Below are 23706 nucleotides of genomic sequence, written 5' to 3' on the forward strand. Positions count from 1 at the left end.
AGTCCCTCACTGTGTGGTCAGGACAGCATGTGCCAGTCAGTGGTCAGGTGCAATGCATGTGCCAGTCCTAACAGGGAATGCTGCTTTTACGTTGTTTAAAGCAAGGTAGACACTCATTTGGGAACAGCAGTGAAATGTGTATTTAAAGAAAATAAAAATGAAGCTCCTTTTGGATATCATAACAATAGATTTTGAAGAACAAATGTACTTGACTTTTTCCTTGGGCATCATCTCGGGTGTAGAATATAGCAGCATATTTACTTCATGACATTTTGGGGTGAGAAAGAGGCCTCTTACCCCAGGCCCATGTGTGTCTCCGGGTCACTGGAGACCTCCTGGAGAAGGTCTGTCAGCTCTATGTGCCAGAGTTTGTGCTTTGTGTGTTATTGTGAGAAAGAGTGCCCGGTCTGCATTAGATTCTCAAAAATTTGGAGTCACAAAAAAGTTAGAAACCACTGGGTTAGAAGAATAGTACTAAATGGTACCTTTAAAAAATAATCATTAAAAACATTAAAAATAATTACTTTAATAGAATGTCAATACTAACTTATGGTATCCAAAGAATACAATTTCCAGAGCTCCACGTTATGTTTATTTTTCAAATGAACTGATTTGGTGAAGTATTTAGCTCTGAGCAATGTACTTCATCAGTTTTCCATGTCCATTAAAATGCAACAAGGCAGTTCTACTTTGATAAGTTCGTAGCTCACACGCAAAAACTTAGTCTTGCTTTTTTGTCCTCTTAGGACCTGTGCCAGCCCCGACAAACCTGAGGATTACTGACGTAACGCCAGAGAGTTTCCGAGGAACTTGGGATCATGGAGCATCAGACGTGTCCCTCTACAGGATAACGTGGGCACCTGCAGGGAGCTCAGATAAGATGGAGGTAGTGTGAACTCTCTTCTCTCCCCCCGGCCTCCCCCCCGCCTGCCCCTTTTCATTACAGGGAAGTTTATTTCAGATGTGTATTCCTTCTGTTACTAGATAGCCATCCTTTCCTCCTGATGACACTTTAGCTTGTGGCATTCTTCAGAGTGGGGGGAGGAACATATATCTGAAATGATATGGACAAACCGCTGTTGAGTGTATATGATGTCAGTGGAGGCTCAATTTTGTGTGGATATGTCTCTGTCCTCTTTTTCAAGACCATCTTAAATGGAGATGAAAATACTTTGGTATTTGAAAACCTGAACCCCAACACTCTGTATGAAGTCTCCGTCACTGCCATCTATCCCGACGAGTCGGAGAGCGGTGACCTGACGGGCAGGGAGCGGACACGTAGGTTTCAGTTTTCAACCGGGGCCTTGATATTTTAAAGTGAATTTAAACAAAAATAGAGCTAAGGCTGCATTAGTAACATTTCCCCCATTTCTGTTTTCTTTTAGCTCGTTTGATACCCATAACAACACTACGTAAGAATTCACTTTAACTTGCACTGTTGAATGAACAAATGCTAAATGTCTGGATGGATAGATAAATGAGGGAAAATGCTACACGCACAATGTGAAAGGCTCCGAGTACATTAGTCCTTCTGCTTTTAAATTGTAAGGTGTCCTTTGGCCTCTTTTAAATCTCTTTTAAATAGTCCTTTTTGGAAAAGCTTTGCTTTGCTGATACTTGCTGACAAGTGTATTAATCAACTCGGATTTCCATGATAAGATGTCAGCCTGGACAGCTTGAACATCGGAAATTTATATGCTGCTAATGCTGCAGGCTGGGGAGTGTGAGACCGCGGTGTCATCTGCGGGGTTGTGGGGCGGCCTCCCTTTCCGCTCTCTCACTGTGTCATCTCACGTGGAGGGGAAGAGAACACCCTTCCTCATGTCTCCCCTCAGAAGGACCCATCCCACTCCCACGGCTTCAGCTAACCCTAATTTCCCCCCAAAGACCCCATCTTTAAATGCTCTCATATTGGGGGTTAGACCTTCAATATATCATTTGGGGAAGGATGCAAACATTCATTCCATACTAAGGAGCCATTTAAGATTCAATGGCCTTGTTTATTAAGGGGTCAAATTTAACTTTCCACCTAGAAGTATATAATTCTCTTGATTTTCATGGGAACTGTGTATATATATATATATATATTTTTTTTTTTTGAGGGGGGAAACATTGTTCTGTGTTCTTACTCTGTTTTTTCCACAATATTCTTTCAGCTCCTAAAAGTGGCCCCCGAAACCTTCAGGTGTACAATGCCACATCCAACAGCCTAACTCTGAAGTGGGATCCTGCCAGTGGCCGCGTGCAGAAATACAGAATCATTTATCAGCCTTCGTCGGGGGAAGGCAATGAACAAACGGTAATTTGTTTTATAGAAACTGTAATGATAAATTCACCCCATTTCCCCCCAATTCTTCCCCCTCTCAAAGTTTAGTCAGTCACACCCGTATTTTAAGGGGTGTAGAGTTATCTGTACTGGATGAAATCATCAGATTCTATCCATCGTTTCATCAAAGCACCATCCTGGGGATCAGCAGATGCTCTCACAGGAGATGACAGTCGCTCTTCGTAACAACGTCAAAGCATTGGGCACATGTTTCCCTGAACCCAGATTTCACTTAAGAACTATTAGGGCCAGGTTATCCATGAGGCTATCTAGATAGTTGTTGAATCTACATAGATATTTATAACATCCCTTTAACTTAAGCACTGAAAGTTTGCTAAATTTACTTATAAAGTTTATTTTCTTTTACTTATTCCATTGTTTCCTCCATTTTTTGTATAGCATAAGGTATGTTCTGTATCTGGAACAGATCCGGAAGCCTATTCACCTAATTCATGCTATTTTTATATTATCATTTTTATATTATCCAAATAAATGGAGGTACCCAAGAAAGACCGAAGGACTGTAAACCCACCCTGCATCTTCACCTTCCCACTCGCCCCTTATTTAATGGGGCCTTTGTCCATTTGCCCTGCAGACTTTAGTTGTCTGTCTTTGGTCTTTCTCCAGCTTTGTGAAGGTTGTGACTGAAACTGTGGGTATTGTCCTACATCAGGAAGTGCCATGGTTTTTTACACAGATAGGACTCGCCTTCAGATTTATTTCAATAATTTCAATATTGGTGAGGTCCATAATTTGGTTGACTTTTTTGTACATAGTATTTACTTATATAGCTTTAGAGACACATACATTATTAACCTTGGGTCCTGTCTTTTACCAGTTTAGAGGTGTTGGCAGGGGAGAGGCTGGCAGTGGTTCAAGCACTGTGTTTAAAGGTCTCTGATAGTACCTTGTAAGTGTGCTTAGCTGAATCAGAGACTGTCCCATCCATGGTGTGACTTTTGACCTGGTCTACTGAAGTTTCCATAGCCCAAGTCTTAGGTAGGGTGATGTTTTAGACTAGGAACTTCATCTATTTTAGTTAAATTGATTATCAATAATAAACCAAATATCAACTGTAATCAATTGATGCTTACATAAAAATAAGATAAAACAAATTAGATGGCCTGATTTTTTTTTTTTTTTTGAGACAGGGTCTCACTCTGTTACCCTAGGCAGAGTGCTGTGATGTCCTAGCTCATAGCAACCTCAAACTCTGGTGCTCAAGTGATCCCCTTGTCTCAGCCTCCTGAGTAGCTGTGACAACCAGGCACCCACCCCAATGCCCAGCTGTTTTTTCAATTTTTAGTAGAGATGGGGTTTCTCTCTTGCTCAACCTGGTCTTAAACTCTTGAACTCAGGAGATCCACCTGCCTTGGCTTCCCAGAGGCTAGGATTACAGATGGACTGATATTTTAATTGATTTCAGAAAAGATCTTTTTTTCTATGCCAGGCCAGATTTCTGTAAAACTATGAAGGACATGAGCCTGGGCCTTAGTATATGCCTTCTCGGTGGCACTGATGCTCTAACTGCTTCTTTTACTGGCCTTTAACTGTTTGTTATCATTAGAAAAAGCCTCATAGAGCTTATCCTCTGGAAAGCATTAAACCTCTGAGAGTTTATTATTCTTATGGGTACATGCATTTTCGTGATAGTCAATGAAATCATGAAGGGCATTAATCCCTAATGCTAGCTTTTTTTGGAGAGTTAGGTGGAAGAAGTAGGTAGATACCTCTCTGCTTACTCATAAGACTAATTCTCTGGAGCAGATGCTTTCAGGCTCGTTATGTATCAGATTTTTATAAAAAGGGCTTCTAGTAACATTGATTCTTTTCTCTCATATCCTCACATATGAAATTTATTAAAATCAGCCACTGCAGCTCAATTTGCTCCTATTGGGGATAACTACAGTGATTCACAGAGGTTTTCTCTGGCATTCAGACCGCCTGAGTGGATGGGTGCTAAGTTGGAAACATCTGGTGTGTACTAGCACTTCCAGCCATCTACATGGCTCATGTGGGCAGTGTGCCATTTTCCTGCGATTTTAATTAGTATGGCATAAACATCTGAATTCGGTAGACTATTAACAAATCATACAAATTTTCTTTCAACAAGATAGCTAGATGGCCTTAAGCAATGAATAAAAACTTCAAACTCCATAACTGGAGGCAATTGAAAAGTTTCATACCACTAGGCTAGTATCATGGAGACACCAGGGAACCCCTGCTTGAATGTGGCCTGGCAAAGCATCTGGTCATGTAGCCTTACACAGCTGATGCTGTCAGAGTGACAGTGTTTTGGGGGAAACACCAAGAGCTTTAGATCTTTTGCTGAATCATTTTAATGTGCTTCTAAAGCAAATAGAAAACATCTGGGAAAAAGTCAGAGTCATACGGAATGGTGTGGAGACTGAAATTATGCAATTCTTCGGTATCTTAAAGTCTCTTTGTAACCTACTTATGATTAATGCCTTTTTTTTGAAGAGTGCTGTGAAATGTGTTTTGGATGAAATTTTGCAGTGCCGGCAGCTAGCAAGTTGAAATATCTTTTTGAGGTCACCAGTTTAAAGCTTGGAATCCTTTTTATGATGTGAGGTGCATATTTCACATTTGAAATTATACCATGAGATATATTTTAAGCTTTCTCTGTGGGATGATGGCAGAACTAGGCGTGGGTCTCACATGGCTCCCCTGGAGAAAGCACTTTTTGTAACTCGTTAGTGAGATGGAAAGAACAAGGCTAATAAGACTCATCAAGATCTGTTTTACCCAAGACCACAATAGGAGGACGACAGAACAGTGTGGTCCTACAGAAACTGAAGCCGGACACGCCTTACACAGTCACTGTGTCCTCTCTCTACCCCGACGGTGAAGGAGGACGGATGACGGGACGAGGAAAGACCAGTAAGTGAAGCCAGAGTTCCTGTAGCTACTGTAAATCACTGTTGTATAGTGGAACCCCATCTTTATCTCGGAAAACTGGGGCGATGCAAAGTTTTACTGATTTTTAAAAACTCATTTTAAAAATGGTATTGTTTTTAACATCCTAGCTGGGAATTATCTGTTTATGGAGAAAGACTTTATTCCTTCCTAGGGTAAAAATGTCCTCTGAGGCCAAGTGTCTTCTGGATAGGTGAGGCACACGCACCTGACCGAAGGAGACTGTGTGTCCGTCCTTGATTCCACAAACGTTTGTGGGGTGCCTGGGAGATGTTAATGAACCTGTGTTTCATGAGTGCTTGGTTGGTAGGACGATACTGTGATGTGACCTCTGTGCGTTTCAGAACCTCTGAACACCGTGAGGAACTTAAGAGTGTACGACCCTTCCACCAGCACCTTGAATGTCCGCTGGGACCACGCGGAGGGAGCTCCTTGGCAGTACAAGCTCTTCTATGCCCCGACAGCAGGTGGTCCAGAGGAACTGGTAACTATTTCCTATAGTGAAAAATGATAGTTTGTTTAAACTATAGCCAAGTGATTTAAAAGTTGAACTGAAGTGTGAATCAATTCCCTTTAGAGTTGAAGAAGTTCATATTCCTTTAATAGGACTCAGCAGAGGGTAAATAGTTGGTGCCTTTGAGCCTAGGTAGCAGAGAGGGGGTGGGATTGGGGCAGGAGGAAGTGGCTGTTCCAGGGAGTTCTAGAGAGGGAGAATCAGGGAGTGTAGGGACAGAAAAACACATCACATCCCAATGTTACAGAGCTCGCTTCTTGACTTAGTCTTGAACTGGTATTGTATGGTTTGAGATATTATTTCTTTTGTAAATTTTCAAATCAAATGCTTTCTGTTTTATTAAAATCTTTAGGTACCAATCCCTGGGAATACCAATTATGCCATTCTTAGGAACCTGCAGCCGGATACTGCATACACCGTCACGGTAGTTCCTGTTTATGCCGACAGCGACGGGGGCCGCACGTCGGATACGGGAAGGACTTGTAAGTAAAAAAGCTGAAACATCAATGTTTTTGTCATAAATTTTGCTTTTCATTATGCAGACCATATGGGCTCATTAAAGAAAGTTAGGAAAATTCAGAATGACGGAATCAAAAGCACAAAAATTATCAATCGTTCATCTCCCAAACATTACCTAGTGTTAGCCTTTTGGTATGTTAGATGACTCTTTCATAATGGCATTCTTCTTCCGAAATGATAGTCTCAGGAGTTGTGAAAGAGCTGCTACTTGAGACATTCTCTTTCACTGACAGAAATTCATTGAGTTTTACTTTGTGCCTTATAAGTCATATGAAGTGACACTTGTAATTGGCTTTCATGGTGTGAATTTTGGAAATCTGTTCATCACATGACTTGGTTGCACATTGCTCTGGTTTGCTGGAGGGCTTTTTTGGTCTTAAAAATCAGTGCTTTTATTTGAGAAACCAGCTTAGAGTGGATTTACAATTTTTTGAAGTTTCGCTTAAAGAACTTGTGCAGATTTATAAAGATTTCTTTTGCTATATTTCTTTTGATATATTTTGTATAAAAATATACTGACTGATGGTTAACAGAGAGCAAGCCTGGATGTCTTCCTTCAGTAAAGGATTAGGGGTCTAGGGAGGTGGTATTATTGTCTAAATTAGAGTTTGAGGTTAGTATGTAGAATTAATTTGTAGATTTTTCTAAAAATCTACAGGGACAGTTAACTGAGAACTATTTCTACCTCCTTTTGCTTTCTCTCTCTCTTTTTTTTTTTTTTTGCAGTTTTTGGCCAGGGGCTGGGTTTGAACCCACCACCTCTGGCATATGGGGCCAGCACCCTATACTCCTTTGAGCCACAGGCACGGCCCTTGCTTTTTCTCCTAATCACAGAAAGCGTAGCGTAGCTATTGGTTGAGTGGAGAAGGGCTGAACGATGGGATCCGCTGACTGAGTTAGACGCACTCCGTCCATAGCTGTTGTCAGTTTTACTCAGAAGCCTGACTCTGGCAATTTTTCTTCTCCCTCCCTCCATTAACCTATGTTGGAAAACAAAGTTCCTTTTCCTATTTATTTCTCCTCATCTCATGTCCCTCCCTTTACAGCCAATCCAGTTCTACTGTTTTTACCAGCCTTTTTTTTTTTTTTTTTTTATTAAAAACAATGTTGCTTCCCTGTAGACAAAAGCAGTAGTTGCTGATTTTTACTACATTTGGGTTTGGAGAGTTTTAATCAGCTTTCGTGTAGGTAATTGAGGTTTTTTTAAGGGCAGTAGTAGTGTTTTATCCTATTTTGGAATGTCAGTTCTGGAAAAGGGATAAGAAAATTTTGACTCTTAAATAGATTTAAAAAATAGACGTTGGCTTTCATTTCCTCAGTGGTGAGAGGGCTGGCAAGAAATGTCCAGGTGTACAATCCAACACCCAACAGCCTGGATGTCCGCTGGGACCCCGCGCCCGGGCCTGTGCAGCAGTACAGTATTAAGTATTCCCCTGTGGCTGGCACGAGACCCTCGGAATCTGTAAGTAATTTTGTCATGGAAGCTGCGTTTCCTGGTGAATGTGGGAGTTGCCTGTTTCTGTCATGCTCGGCAGCCTGGGAGAACACAAGCCACAAACAAACATGCCCGTGTCTCGAACTTAAATCATTGTTCTTGATGCATTAAGGTAGATGTATCAATTATAGGGTTAGAATAAAACGAGTAGAATGTAGAATAAAAAGCGTATCTTGGGAAAAATGTAAATTACCTGTATGAGTTAAAAACCCCAGTAATAAATGTGCATTGTTGTCAGAGCTTATCAATATGGGTTTTTGTTGTAAAATGCAAATGTCTTTGCTTTGAAAATATCTTCAAGTTTACCTTCACTGGCTCTTACGGATTGCCCAACCCATCTTTACTTCACAACGCTCCCTAGTTTTGTAAGTAGATTAACAATTTAAAAATCGAAAATTATTAATCTGAATAAGGAGAGTAAAAGTATCCAGAAACTAGGATAGTGCTTTCCTAAGGAAAAGTACATTTATAAATTAGTTTAACTTCCAAGTCTTTGCAAACATAAGCAAAGACAAAAAACAAACAAATGATAAGCAATCCTTTTTTTGTTTGTTTGATTTTCATGTCCCTGTGTGTGGCAGGACATAATCTGACAACCTTACCCTTATCCATTGCATGGAGTCTTCATCTCAACACAAACACTCTCCCCTCCAGTCTGGGAACGCGTCTCCTACGGGCCTATAACATGCAGTCTGTTCTTTTGGTAAATAGCATGAGCCCTAGATATTGTATTTAAGAATCTTCGTTGTAAACATAAGTTGAGATAATTGAAGCTAAGGGTCAAGGATGAACTAATTTCTCTTAGGGAATTCGTGAGAATAAATTGCATCTAAGGATATTAGTCTGGGTACGTCTCACGGCTTCTGATGTGTCCCGGCTCAATCTTCTATTATATATATTACTGTGCTAACTAACCAAAGACTTGGCAAGCATTCAGGTTGTCATCAGGCAGAATTTGGCCTCTCCCCATCCCCCCGCAGATCGTGGTGCCAGGAAATAGCCGCTCAGTGCACCTGGAACGGCTGACCCCGGATACCCTCTACTCTGTGGACATTGTGGCTGTCTACTCCGACGGAGAGGGGAATCCCAGCCCTGCCCAGGGCCGAACGCGTGAGGCAGAAATCCTTTCTCCATCCCTTTCCTGTAGCTAGATTGGCAGGGCCCCTCCGAGTGCGAGTGCAAGAGGGTGGGAGGTCAGTGGAGAGGGAGGGTGCAGAGAGCTTTTCCCCTGAGTGCAGGTGGGGTGGACTCTGCCTGCGGTTCTGCTGGGCTTCTGCACATCCACGGTCCAGGCTGAGCTTTGGGTCCATGGCTGTGCTTTGCGCCCAGTGACTTTCATTCAGTCATTTTCTCGTCTGGGACCTAAATCGAGGAGGAACTTCCTTCTGTCCTCTGCCCAGGGGTGAATCCTCTCCCTCATGTGCACTTTGGAAATGGAGGGCTTGGCCTCTGTGTTTCACTCAGTGGACGTGGTTATGGAGGTTGAAAGAATCCCCGTTTTTTCCTAGTCGGTGTGTTTAGGGTTACATCTAGTTCTGGGTCGCTGAAAGTTCAGCATGTGATGTAGCTCTGAGCACGTTATACTGTTTATGATTTCACTTTAAAACCGTAGAAGATGTGCCTTTTATCATAAAAACAGTAAAGATCGTGGTGAATGGGGGAACACCTGAAAGCAGCTTCCTTCATCCCATCGGGAACCCGCTTACAGACAGGAATCACACTCTGCTGAATTTTATTTATTTAGTACCACGGAGTGGACCACGGAACCTGAGAGTGTCTGGGGAGACGACCAACAGCCTCTCTGTCACCTGGGACCACGCTGATGGGCCGGTTCGGCAGTACAGGATCATCTATTCCCCGACTGTTGGTGACCCCATTGATGAATATGTAAGTCTCACACTCGGCCTTGGCACGATTTTAAATCCTGGCTGTTGCAGGGGAAGTTAAACTTCACCTTTAGAAGTATGTTGTGACTAGAGCTGGTGCTGGACTTTCCTGAGACAGTGGCATTTTATGACTTTCTCTGCCATGATGTTGAGACCAGCAAAATGTCCCTAGTCTGGCCTCTCACACCACACAGAAGCTATGTCTATGGGCTCATTTTTATTCTATACTTGATCTTAGCCAAAAGGCCGAGAAGCGATCTCATTTTTATTCTAAAGCCAGATAGAAAAACCATCATATGTCATGATTGCCTGCACATTTGCAGCTACCCAAGTATACCATAGAAACTAACTCTGGTGAAATACATGCATGATACCTACTATTCTGGAATATCCAAGTTAATGTTCACATAATATTATTATCCAAATCCGACCCTTTCTTCAACTCTCATTCCTCTACAAAGTCTCCCTTAAAGACTCCAGGGCTAATTGATTTCTCTTTTCTCTCCAAATGTGACGTTTTATGGTGCACTGTAGTTTTAGAATCAATACACATCTTCTCTTCTGTTAGATGCCGACTTTTTGAGTGGCTACTTTGTCTCTCCAAAACCAGACACCAGGTTCTGGTGGCTCCATCAAAGCCCATAGCCCTCACTGTGTATAGTTGATTTGAAATGTATTGGTTAACAGCAATAATAGATTCATGGGAGATTATACAAAATGCTGATTGTAAAGGAGTAAGGTCTGTGGTTTGCCATCTTTTACCACATACATCTTTTTAGATCATTTCTCCCCCACCATGAACCTCATGTGATGAAATATCTCATCTATTTAAACTTGATAGAGTAACCTTTATTTAAGCCTCCATTTTAATTAATAAGAAACACGTGTAACTGGCAATTATAGTTTCTGATCACAAAGAGATAAACTGTACTACAATGGTTAGTTTGCCAAAGCGGAGAAGCTCACAGTTACTGTTTGTTCAGCCTCTCTGTGGATGAATATGCAGTTTCCCTTTGCTTTCTGAAAGCATCCAAAGTACGATTTCTCCTTTGTAGTTATGGGACTCCAGGCTGAGACTCGCCAGCATAGCTGATGCATGTTATTCATAGAGGTGAAGCACAGGTTTGCAGGAGAGATTGGGAGATGTCTGGTTCATTTCCTCTGGAGGACATAGTTGAGTGTAGTCTTCATTTCCCTTTTTCCATCTTTCCCATCTAATTCGTATCAGCCAAGCTGACATTGTTGAGGGCAGAAGCTGAGTTTGTTTTTGCTCACCAGTGGATTTCCAGCCGTTGGTGCCACGCCTGGTCCTCAGCAGGTGCTGGGTGCACATCTGTGCACAGAAGTGTGATGCATAATGATGGGGGATGGAGGACAGAGCTGTCTGGGCGATGCTGAGGTGTTGTAGGTGCAATTGCCTTTAATCCTCACTGTTGCCTTCAGAGATATTCAGTCCCATAGCTGCTAAGTGGCTGATCTGGGATTTGAGCCCGGGTCTGAGTCTAAAACCATTCTCCCAAGCTGCACAGAAGCAGCATAGATGGTGTGCCTTGCCACGAGTATTGTGCAACAGAAAGAAAATATAAAGGAACTATTACCGTTTATGGGAATACATAAAAGAATATTGTCTTTTGATCTAAAAGTCCTCTAGAGGGTAATAAATTTGTAATTTAACTTCCTCTGTAGACCACAGTCCCAGGCAGAAGGAACAATGTAATACTTCAGCCTCTGCAATCTGATACTCCGTATAAAATCACTGTTATTGCTGTGTATGAAGATGGTGATGGCGGCCATCTAGTAGGAAATGGAAGAACTGGTAAGTGTTTCATACCTTCCCCCCCCCTTTTTTTTTGCTTTGAATTGTCAAGATTTTAATGTTGCTTCTTATGCCTTTTAGAATTATTAAATTTCTTCTTTGCCAATGCAGCTCACATACTACACTAATATCGCATTACATTTATATTAGATATTTTGTCAAAATAACATGAGAAAAGCATTTGTTTCTAACTTTTTAAAGGTTGAAATAAGAGATGAAAAAGACCTGAATCTGCATATTTTTCTTTGCTTGAGAATGTTTCACTTTTTTTCTTTAAATGATTGCATATTCTCTGAATAGTATTTTAGTTTGTGTGGTATCAGTTAAGGCCATCGCTGTTGAGTTAACATAGTATCAGTGAAAAATGTGCCGTTGTGATTCAGTCTTCAGCCATAAATATAGCAGCAAGATGATTAGCAATCATCTTTCTACAAATTTGGCTTTTTAAAAAATAGATATTTTTATTGTCATCAAGAAACTTGCGAAGAATTATCAATGTTCAGTTCTCCCTTTTAAACTCTATGCTGTTGGTAATTTCTTATGATTTAAAGATTCTCTAATTTGCTTGTTCATTGAATTACCTGAGCAGCTGTAAACATGCTTATGCCTGGGTACCACTCCCAAAGATGCTGATGCAACCAGTGTGAGGTGTGGGACGGACCTACTGATATTCTAGCTAATGTGCAGCCACAGCTAAGAGCCAGTGGCTTAGCATGAAGGCAGGGTGAGCCCTAAGTCTGAGTTCGCCTGCTGATAAACACTGGCATTGGTCTTTTCCACTTCATTCAGCAAAAATCTACTTAGGTAACATGATTTCACGTTCCTTTCTACATTCACTTGCTCAAACTCTTTTTGTGCTTAAATGATCTTGACAACATTACAGATTTGGGGAGAGGTTAACATTTAAAAGCTTGTATGAGAAAAGCAGGACTGGAGTTATTCAGCTCAGTCTCTCGAGGTCAGGAATCTATTATTATCCACAGAACTGAGTCAGTGGAAACTCAATCTGATGACTCAAGATGATTTAAAAACTTCCCTTTTTTCACTTTCTTATAGATTTTAAAATGTAATTTGATGCTTCTCTGGGGAAATGGGATATTTCAGAATTTTGTGTTTATCAAAATATAAAAAAAAAAGCTTTGCTAGATCTTGAATTTTCCCAGCAGAGCCACAGCCATGTCTAGTTTCTCTTGTGAAAAAAAGTTTTTCAAGTTGGATTAGTTATTTATGCAATACTATGAATAATAATCTTAGTGACTACTTAATATTCTAATTGAATACCATGGAGTTTCTAAGTAGGAGGTTTGGGGGCAGTACCTCTGGAGCTTTAAGGTTATTTTGGTGAAAGATAGAGTGGTGTGGGGAAAGTACCTTGCTTGAATGATTAGCTAGTCATGTGGTCTTGGGCAAATCATATGCGTATGATAAAATGATTGGACTAGAATCAGGGTGTCCAACTTTCTTTTCTGCCATTAATTAGAAGAGTAAGAGTTGTCTTGGGCCATGGTAAATACACAAGCATTAATGAAAGCTGATGAGCAAACAAACAAACAAACAAAAAGAAAGAAAAAAAGGTCATTCATGAAATGAGACACTACAGATAAAGAAAACAGTCCTCAAATAATCTGCATGCCCCTGTGGTCTCCAGCTCTCCTTGGTTGTAACAGTTTGTCATCTGTGACATTCTAAAAGTGGCCTGCGATCTCTCTCTTTTTTTACTTTTTGTAATTCTGGGCCATAGTACATACCAGCTCTGGATCTTTCCTTCTGCTAAGGAGGCTGTTGAGAAAATCAACAGTCTTGAGTCTGCTGGAATTGCTGTTTGAATTTGGCCAACTGCTAAGCTTTTGTTGAATGCTCCCATGCCTTTTGTTTTCTGGAGGACTGGGCTGCCCTATCAATACTCTTAAAGTTCTGTGCTCTCCCCGTGTGCAGCAAAAGTCAGTCACGTGGCCCATGTTTGTTTTCAGTGGGACTGCTTCCTCCTCAGAACATACACATCTCTGACGAATGGTATACGAGATTCAGAGTGTCCTGGGATCCGTCACCTTCTCCAGTTCTTGGATATAAAATTGTGTACAAGCCAGTGGGTAAGGAAGCACCTTATCGTCATAGAAATGCTTTTGGAGGGCTCTTTACATACGAGGGTGTTCTCTCCTTACATATCTCACTATTGGATTCTCCTGATGGTTCTGTTATCACAAAAAGTCTCTTCTCATCAGATGTAATGTTTCTGGAAATAATGGTCTAAAGTGCCATTGCTATTATGGATGGAGATGAGATTCTTATTAAATTTTGTGATTGGAAAGTATGACCTGGTCCATAAAATCACACAAAGATGCTGTCTTCATGCACTCCATATATTATGATCGTGAAATAATGCATATTTAATCTATATTAACTTCTGTATTTTTCCTTTTCTGTCCAGGTGTTATTTTATTTGGGCCATAGATTTTACGTCCTATAGTTTATTCATGGCAGGTTGCTTTCAAATTTCTGTTGACATTTGCATGTAAATCAATATCATCTTGATTAAATGATTTGCTAGTTTTATTTCTATATTCTATTTATATGTATGGCAAAATTGGAAGAAAAATGCTGTATACTAAATTTTCTAGGGCATCTTCCAGGCCTTCAGCAAGAGTATGAAATGAAGGAGATATGACAAGAGAAAGGAAATTGTGAATCTGTATAAGAAATAGGAAAAGACTTTAGAGAAGAAAAGGGAGCTGGTAACTAACGACATTTTAAAAATTTTAATTATTATTATTTTTTTGAGAGAGTGGCACACTGTTATCTTGGGTAGAGTGCTGTGGCATTATAGCTCAACACTCTTGAGCTCAAGAGATCATGTTGCCTCACCCTCCTGAGCAGCTGGGACTACAGGTGCTCACCACTACGCCCAGCTAGTTTTTTCCATTTTTAGTAGAGATGAGGTCTTGCTCTTGCTCAGGCTGGTCTTGAATTCCTGAGCTCAAGGGATCCTCCTGCCTCGGCCTCTCAGAGAGCTAGGATCACAGGTGTGAGCCACCACACCCAGCCTGTAACTGAAGACTTTTAGCAACCAAACTATGTGGAATCAGGTACAAAACAGATCTTAGATAATTTCTACAACAAATCAAAGTGTTAATTGAACTCTTATTATATGTAAAACACTATGCCAGCAAAGCAGGGCTTAGAAAAGAGTCTCAAGAATTTATTCACCAAAGGAATGCTGATTATATACCTACTATATTCTAGGTACTGTGCTATGCTTTAAGAGTAAGAGAGGGAAGAATTCAGTGTCTGCTTGCAGTTTTATATTAACCATATGAACAGTGTGTGCTATAGTGAACAAGCGCAGGAGGGCTACGGAATTAAAGCTGTTCGTAACTTCCACCTGACTATGATTAAGATCGTTAATTTTAAGGAAAACTTGAGGGTACTGACAGTGTATTTCTGTGTATGTGATTCTTATTAAAGGTTCCAATGAGCCCATGGAAGCCTTTGTTGGAGAACTGACATCATACACTTTACACAATCTCAATCCCAGCACCACCTATGATGTGAATGTTTATGCTCAGTATGACTCTGGACTCAGTGTCCCCCTGACAGATCAAGGCACCACATGTGAGTCATGGATCTTTTCATGATTGTAAGAAAAAGTATAGTACAGATGACCAGGTCAGCCCATTTTAATTTCACTTTTTCTGAACGTATGAATGTTTCCTCAGTATTACGTAGGCAGGCCATTTTGTGTCCAGTTAGGCAAAATATCTATGTAAGTGAATCAGTTATATAACTGACTATATAAAAATGTATATGATAAGGAAGTGATGTTTATTTATTTTTTACTTATTTTTCACATATACATGTATTTATTAGGTTTCCACTTATTGCCTTCACAAAATTAAAAAGGCTTAAAGCTTAATAACAGTAACAATATTTAAGATAAGGACTAGAAACAAAACAGAAATGATAAAATATTATATTATAATGATAAAATATTATATTTTCATTTTAAAGAAAAAGTTACAGAAATTTCATGAATGTCCTATAAAATTAGATCTGTGATATGATTTAGTTTTTCTTGACATTGATATTTAGCTATATATTACTTGAGCTTATTGATTTAACTTTTGAATCATGATTACTGATTTGGCCCTCAGATAAATTCTGTTGTCACCAAATGCTTTGATAATTATTGAAGGACTTAGAAGATGGCCTTTCAGAAGATTTCTTATTCTTTACCATGAGACACTTTTGACATTCATAGTTGTGGGAGGGCCTATGTGGAATATCCTTTCCTTGAAAATCTGTGATGGAAAGGAAGGTCTGTTTTGGCTGTACCACATTTTCATATATGCTTCACGTATATGTCTTATAAGAAAACATATCATGATTTTAGACATGTTATTTTTCAGCCAGCCATAGCGAAAATTTGAAAGTTGTATTATGATCAAAAGTATGCCTTTCTTTGGGCCTTTATTTACAAAGTAAATCTACTTGTTTCTTTCTTCATTTTGTAGTATATTTAAACGTAACAGATCTGAAAACGTACCAGATCGGGTGGGATACATTCTGCGTCCGCTGGTCACCTCACCGGGCAGCCACGTCCTACAGGCTAAAACTAAGCCCTGCAGATGGTACGTGTGTAAAGAGAAGATGAACTGGAGAATGCAGTGGGAACATTTTAGACTCTAGAAAAGAAGATGTCATTTTGCTTATAAAAATGATAACTCAAAATCTCGTTTAATATAATTGATGATGACACTGGCGTTTTCCTTCGTTGACATCATCAGGAACCAGAGGACAGGAAATCACAGTGCGGGGATCTGAAACCAGTCACTGCTTCACTGGCCTGTCACCAGAGACCGATTATGGCGTCACTGTTTTTGTGCAGACACCGAATCTTGAGGGACCGGGTGTTCTTGTTAAAGAACATACTAGTAAGTTTTGGAGGGAACTGGAAAGTCTCTGTAGGCCTTCAGCCTTCAGACTAGAATGCTCTCGGTGTGGGAGACTTCAGTGACCCCTTCTGGGCAGCAATAATGATGGGATGATGGCAGGTTCCTGGAGTCTAAGGCTGGTTCAGGACCTTTTTCTGTATCAATTCTAGGTGGTCCCTGCTACAGGGTTGGGGAGACTTTCAGGGCTATATGAGGGACGAAGGGGTCCAGGTAGCATGAAGAGGTGCATATGTGGCCATCTTAGTGGTTTTCACTCAGTTGACCCCCCTTGAAGACCTTACATTCTCCCTTTGCATCTTTGCTTTGCTGCCTGTAGTGGTAGCTGGTTGGAATGGCCACCAACCTACCAACAGCACGGGATTTGGATGGCACCCAGAATCCCCTGGGTGCCAGCGCCCATGATGCTGGAGTCTTATTGTCTAAGACTTGATTTGTTATCCAGGACTTAAATTGCTCTTAAAATTTACTTTCTGGGATATGAATTATGCACGTCGCATTTTTCTAATTGTGGTTTTTAAATTCTAGCTGTCAAGCCAACAGAAGCCCCTACCCAGCCCCCCACACCGCCTCCCCCTCCCACCATTCCGCCAGCCCGGGACGGTGAGTACAGCTGAGGAGCCATCAGTCCACTAACAGGGATTTGTAGATTTCTTATTTGTGTTCCATGAATAGAGCATGTTTCTGATTTATTATTCCTGCTGAAGAGTTTTTAGATCGAAAGAAAAGATTACTGGTAATTTGTCCCTCTTCTTCTCTGGGCACAATTTAGAGTAAATAAAATCAGTCATAAATTATTCCAGCTCTTCATTCTGCTGGAACTGTTTCCTCAATTTTGAAGATGAAGGCCCAGTAATACCTTCCGTAGTCCACAGTCACATGGCGGGCATTTTTTCTGCTGACTGCTGGCATCCAGAAGCATTTTGAACCCTCTTGGCTCTATCTGCAGCCTAACCCCTGAGGCTGTTAGCTTTGGAATGCCTGGCTTCTGACCTAAGAAGCGCCCTGGATTACACAAAGCTAAAAAAATTTCCATTCACCAAAGTCTGAAACATAATTGTCACCTTCCGCCAATTGGTAAGACGACTTACCGATCTATTAAGGCTGATCTGTCAGTATCTTGGGGACAGTTCTTTAACACTTTATCAAATTAAGTTTAAGCTAATTAACTATTGGATTATTCTTTTTTCCCATATTCTGCTTCCAGCATTTAATAGGAAACAGATTTCAAATATGTTTTTCTTTCATTTTAGAAGGATCTAGATTTCAAATATACTTTTCTTTCATCTTAGACGTATCTAGAATGTTGCAACTTTATTAAACCTCTTATATCAGTAAAATTAAAAAGTGTACTGTTATAGGGTAAGGCAATAATGGATTTCTTTAAATTAGACTAACGGAACAAATTTAATAAACAACCTTAGATTAAAAATAGGGTCTTTTAAAAAGTAGGCTTTATCTTCTAGAATAGTTTTAGGTTCATAGCAAAACTGAGGAGAGTACAGAAATGTTCCATCTCTCAAAAATGCCCCTTCCCCTCATACAAGTGTAACTTCCCCCACTTCATATCCCACACCAGAGTGCTGCATTTGTTATACTTGAACCTATGTTGGCATTTTATAATCATCTGAAGTCCAGTTTACTGTTGGGGTCCCTCTTTTTTTTTACGGTAGGGTTCACTCTTTTTTTTTTTTTGGCCAGGGCTGGGTTTGAATTCACCACCTCTGGTATATGGGGCTGGCGCCCTACTCCTTTGAGCCACAGGTGCCGCCTCACTCTTGTTATACATTCCATGTGTTAAGTTCTTGTAAAGTAGACTTTTGTTAATTTTGTTTTGTTTTTAGTCTTCAAGTCTAGGGATTTAAATTAAAGATTTTATTTTTTACCTTATTTTCTACTCTTCCTCCACATATATTATTTCACGGCCTAATTTAAAATTAAAAAACAACTTATTTGCTCAAAATGTTTAATACTTATGTTCAAAATCTTTACCCCTACTGATAGCTTTCCTTTAGTTTGGATATCATAGCTTTTCACTTGATTTCCCTCCTTCATTTGTTATTTGCAGCTACTTGAAATGTTCTATGAGGCAAGATCATATCTTTGCATATAATGGATCTTAATAAATACCGTAATTCCAGAGCAGAAATGGAGGGTCGTTAGACCAGTGCTCCTTAAATTTATTGTGTGTATGAGTCACCTGGGTATCTAACTACTTCTTGCTTGTTCTGATTCAGAAAGTCTAGGGTAGGACCCGAGATTCTATATTTCTGACACTCTCTCAGGCAGTAGTGTTGATGCCGACTCACACTTTGAAATGCAAAACATTATACTACATTTTTCAATTATGTAATTTCATTTAAATGGAAGAATTCATGAGATTCAGGACTTCCTCGGCTTTGTTTTTTTTTCCAGTTTGCAAAGGTGCCAAGGCAGATATTGTGTTCTTGACTGATGCCTCCTGGAGTATTGGAGATGATAATTTTAACAAAGTTGTAAAATTCATTTTCAATACCGTGGGAGGCTTTGACGAAATCAGCCCTGCTGGGATTCAGGTGAGTGTTATCCCCCCAGTGGCTGCTCACGTGTAATGTCCTGCAATTTCTTCTGAACGTCCCTTTTTAAGTAGACAGCCTTCAATATGAACTATGTTTTGACTTTTACTATTTGTTATTTCCTCCTCTACATATGTCTTTTTAGGAAGGAATTGGGTATAAATGATAAATAAATAGAAAAATAAGTATTCCTCTAGTTTTTATCTTTGGCTAGCTGATATTCCTGTTGGAGATTTTAGAGGATTCTGACTTTAACTTCCTGCTTAAAACTTCCAACAGTGATACATTTTCAAGAGAGGTCGTCCAAAGTTCTGGACGTTCAATGCATTGTGATTGTCATGCTCTGTGGAGTTCGAAGATTCAGTGATGAAAAGTGACTGGCGTGGGTGGGTAGGACCTCCTGCCTCTCTGTCATTACTTGGCAGCTGTTATCTTGACCTGAAGAATGTTCATTATTGACCCAAATGGTATTTCATTTGTTTTCCTAAAGTGATGACTACCAATTATCTTGCTGTGGAATCAGTCCAAATGTATTTGTTGTGCTAGAGTACTTAGAGAAGTTTATATTTCCATGAGAGACCTCAAAGAATAAGTCATCGTTTAACCCCAAACTGCCTGTAAATTTGAGACTCTCCATCACCATCCAGACATACCCATGAACTGATGAACACTTGGATCCAGTCACTCTATTTTGGGTGACATTCGCAGATCCCTTTAGGAATCTGATTCAAGCTCTTAATGTCTATTTCTTGTATTCTGTCATCTTGAAGATGCACTTCAAATTTTACCCTTTCTGGAGAGGCTCCCTAATGACGATAGGTAGTCTGTACCCTGGATATACTTTGTCTATATTGATGTTATACCAACTGTTACTTTATACTGTCATTACTTGTGTAACCTTCTATCCAAATCATCAACTACTTGAAGCAAGAGTATCTTTTTCTTTTCTTTTAAAAATTCTCCTCTTTTCTTCCCTATTCCTTTTGGTGAATTTTCCTCTTATTTTTTTTGCAGTTTATACTTCACTGTGGCATCTTAGAGGCATTACGAGAATAAGAGATTTTGAAATAAACCACAAATAATTTCACAAATAAACTACATCCTCTTTTATGGAATAGTACTTTTTGCAATACTGTAAGCTAAATTTCAAATAATCCTGCAGACATTGTTCCAGCCCTAGAAGGGTAAAAATTCAGCTTAGTTATATTCTTAATTTAATGTGTCAACAACCAAGGTGTTCTTTGTCCCTTTAGAAATTAGGATTTCTAATAAAAAGTAGCTCCTGGATTTTAGTAACTTCTTTGTACCAGTTACTTTGTATACAGGATGATTAGGCCTTTAAACAACTCTAGAAGGTAAATACAGTAATCTCCCTTTTCCTGATAAGGAAACGAGAGTACTTGCCTGTTATCACACAGCTACTGATTGGCGGAGCTAGAAATGAGCCCAGTGAATCCTAAATACAAAGTCTGTACTTTTCCCACTCAATCACATTTTAACTGAGTTTGTGATGACTGCTGATTATTATCAACCACATGACATTTTTATGTTACCATGAAGAAGAAACAGCTGTAGTCAGTGAGAAGGAGCAGCTGGCTCAGAGCCCCCTGTTCAACCGACGTTTGGTTTTGAGATGGTGCGTTCTCGTTTCTCATCGTGGGACCTCACCACTCCTCAGAGATTTACCCATCGTCTTCCACATGCCAGAGAAAAGCCCCGTATGAATACAGTGTGTTTTCATTATTAATGCCAACTATGACAATTTCATTAAAGAGACAACGGCAGTCAGAGTCCTAATATTAGCTTCTAATATTCCATCAGGTCTGAGACACGTTATTTTCTCCTCCTGCAGCTAGATGAGTCACTCAGAGATTGAAACGTGTGATGAGAGGACGTGTGCTTACGTCACACCACATTGCCTTTCAGGTTTCGTTTGTGCAGTACAGTGATGAGGTCAAGTCTGAGTTCAAGCTGAACACATACAATGACAAGGCCCTGGCCCTCGGGGCCCTCCAGAATATTAGGTACAGAGGAGGAAACACAAGAACAGGTACAGTTACCACGGAACGTGGAGGCCCTCACTGCCCGAAGCATTTGGAGTGGTCGGACTGAGCGTATCGTCTCCCGCTCCCGACCACACTCTCATCAGACGGGCATGGCTAACGGCATTTGGGGAATTCCCAGAAATGTGGCACTAACGTGTTCTGTGCTGACTCTGTAGGCAAGGCCCTCACGTTCATCAAGGAGAAGGTCTTGACCTGGGAGAGTGGCATGAGGAAGAATGTCCCCAAGGTGTTGGTAGTGGTCACAGATGGCCGATCACAGGACGAGGTCAAGAAGGCGGCGCTGGTCATCCAGCAGTCTGGTAAGCCCATCATGCCTTGGAGAGTGCTCCCTGTCTTGACAGCTTTATCAGTAAGTGTTCAGCAATGACTGCTGAGGACAGAATTGCTAATTTCACTTTGTGGTCACTATTTTACTCTGTACTCTGTACTCTTGTAGTTCTAGTTTATATTTGATATGGGATGGCTTGGGAATTGCTCAAAAATGCCATGGTGTATTCTTTATATAAGTAAGATGTGACTCAGGGGTAAGCCAAGTTTCCCGGAGTAGCTGGAAGGCTGTAGAAAGCCATGATGATGGGATAATCCTGGAGCAGGCCTCCTGCCACACCAGACACGTCTGATACTGGTTTCTGCACAGGGAGAGGTGTGGGGAAGCCTTTAGTTCAGAACATCCACGCAGACACAGACCTGATGCAGCCCGCTGAGAGGGACCCTGCACAGGAGACACCAGGTCTCGGGGAGACTGTCAGGGGTAGATCTTGCCAGTCAAACATGCGGAGAGCCTCCTAGTAACACCGACCTTGAGATTAGTTACTCAGGATTATTAGAGATGAAACTAGATCTTTCTAGCCCACATCCAATGCTGTGCGTCATCTCGCAGTGAAGTTCCTTACACAGACTTGTCATTTGCACAAACACGGCTCTTTGTCTAAAATTATAACTCATGACGGGTGCTGAGTCATGTTGCCTTTCCTCAACAGTGGTCTTTGTTCTGATCTTTTGTAATTTATTGCCATTATGTTATGAACCTTAAGCATATTTCTGCATATTTTGGGTTCCTAGCTGACTTAAACTGGGATTATGAATACTTGATGTTCAAGTTACCTTATTTATAGCTGATTATATTTTAATTTGTTATGTAGCCTGTTTTTTCCTGATGTCAAATTAAGCTTTTGGAGTGAAAGATTTGTTTGTTTGTAATAGCCTAAATAAAGGAAAGTCTGTTGCCAGTGGAAATTGTAGTTTCCATTTCCCATGGGACCAAAGTGCTGCTTTGGGGCCTGAGTTTGCTGAGGAAATCAGTTTCAAGAATTCAAATTTTAGGGCGGCACCTGTGGCTCAGTGGGTAGGGTGCTGGCCCCACATACTGAGGGTGGCAGGTTCAAACCTGGCCCCGGCCAAACTGCAACAAAAAATAGCTGTGTGTTGTGGCGGGCACCTGTAGTCCCAGCTGCTCATGAGGCTGAGGCAAGAGAATCACCTAAGCCCAGGAGTTGGAGGTTGCTGTGAGCTGTGACACATGGCATTGTACTGAGGGTGATAAAGTGAAACTCTGTCTCTAAAAAAAAAAAATAAAAAATAAAAGAATTCAAATTTTAAAATGAGCCCATTCTTGGCTTCTGAGCCACCTAAACCTAATGTATTAATGGCTGCAGAATTCATGTGTCTGTCAGGACTGGATGTGTGGAAGACCCTGAGCATCTTATGAAGTCTTTTTACTCACCTCTTCATCTTCTAATTGTTAAGAGTTTATTTTAGGAAATCCAGTTAATTGAATTTTATCAGCCAGAGAACAGGAAGACCTTTTCATTAAAGAGTTCATGTCACATAAATGAACTTGTTGCATATGCTTAAGCATGGTATAGGATAAGATTTTATTTTGAATTGTTCAAACCGTAAAGGGCAGAAGAAGGGGCCTGGGATTCCTTCTCTCTCCTGTTCTCTGCAGGGTTCAGCGTCTTCGTAGTTGGTGTGGCCGACGTTGACTATAATGAGCTTGCCAACATTGCCAGCAAACCCAGCGAACGGCACGTCTTCATTGTGGATGACTTCGAATCTTTTGAGAAGATTGAGGACAACCTTATTACGTTTGTTTGTGAAACCGCCACTTCAAGTAAGTCAAGGTTGACATGGATCCGTGACCTCCCTTGTTTTGAAAAATAACCACCAAGTAGAAAATTCTCTGTCAAGTCTGTGCATAAATAGATCCTGGGAAATCACTTGAGGACCTGATGAATCATTGAGATCACGCTTAACGTGCACTTGTCAGGAACCCATTTTTAGCCTGGAAGATGTAATTTCCTTAGATGGAAATAAACTGTTCTAATATACCCTTCCTTGCACCCCCCATGCCTGTGGCATTGGACTGAATTCATTTTCAGCACAGAAGCATTTCTGTGAAATGAAGGTTTTCCCCATTAGTAATCAATTGGTATTTGCTCTGTCAACATCCACGCTTTGAGAAATCCCTGGGCAAACTGGCCTGTGTGTGTGCTCCACAGAAATTCATTTGGTTCCCGTTGGTTGTTTGGGCTTCGATTTTCAAGTTCAGCTTTTAAACTACAGTGAAGGACCAAAGGTTGATTATTTAAGCCCGTTTATCCTCTTCCCCCTTTATTAGCACCAATTTCTAGGGTATCGCGTTAT

General features: G+C 40.6%; 1 protein-coding gene across 1 annotated transcript in view; it reads left to right on the plus strand.

Annotated features, from left to right (window-relative positions):
- The window catches only part of COL12A1 (collagen type XII alpha 1 chain), a 122180-nt gene that overhangs the window by 64361 nt on the left and 34113 nt on the right, over positions 1-23706 (plus strand). Inside the window, exons 28-47 of the mRNA XM_023517274.1 lie at positions 747-886; positions 1146-1278; positions 1386-1412; positions 2157-2299; positions 5098-5227; positions 5608-5747; positions 6130-6259; positions 7616-7758; positions 8772-8901; positions 9536-9678; positions 11364-11493; positions 13464-13583; positions 14956-15102; positions 16002-16118; positions 16275-16421; positions 16968-17042; positions 18855-18994; positions 20921-21044; positions 21216-21359; positions 23009-23173. Of these exons, the coding sequence (XP_023373042.1) occupies positions 747-886; positions 1146-1278; positions 1386-1412; positions 2157-2299; positions 5098-5227; positions 5608-5747; positions 6130-6259; positions 7616-7758; positions 8772-8901; positions 9536-9678; positions 11364-11493; positions 13464-13583; positions 14956-15102; positions 16002-16118; positions 16275-16421; positions 16968-17042; positions 18855-18994; positions 20921-21044; positions 21216-21359; positions 23009-23173 (2568 nt within the window). The remainder of the gene's footprint in view (positions 1-746; positions 887-1145; positions 1279-1385; positions 1413-2156; positions 2300-5097; positions 5228-5607; positions 5748-6129; positions 6260-7615; positions 7759-8771; positions 8902-9535; positions 9679-11363; positions 11494-13463; positions 13584-14955; positions 15103-16001; positions 16119-16274; positions 16422-16967; positions 17043-18854; positions 18995-20920; positions 21045-21215; positions 21360-23008; positions 23174-23706) is intronic.

The sequence above is a fragment of the Otolemur garnettii genome, unplaced genomic scaffold, assembly GCF_000181295.1.
Source record: "Otolemur garnettii isolate 467f Iridium unplaced genomic scaffold, OtoGar3 scaffold00107, whole genome shotgun sequence".
Taxonomy (NCBI): domain Eukaryota; kingdom Metazoa; phylum Chordata; class Mammalia; order Primates; family Galagidae; genus Otolemur; species Otolemur garnettii.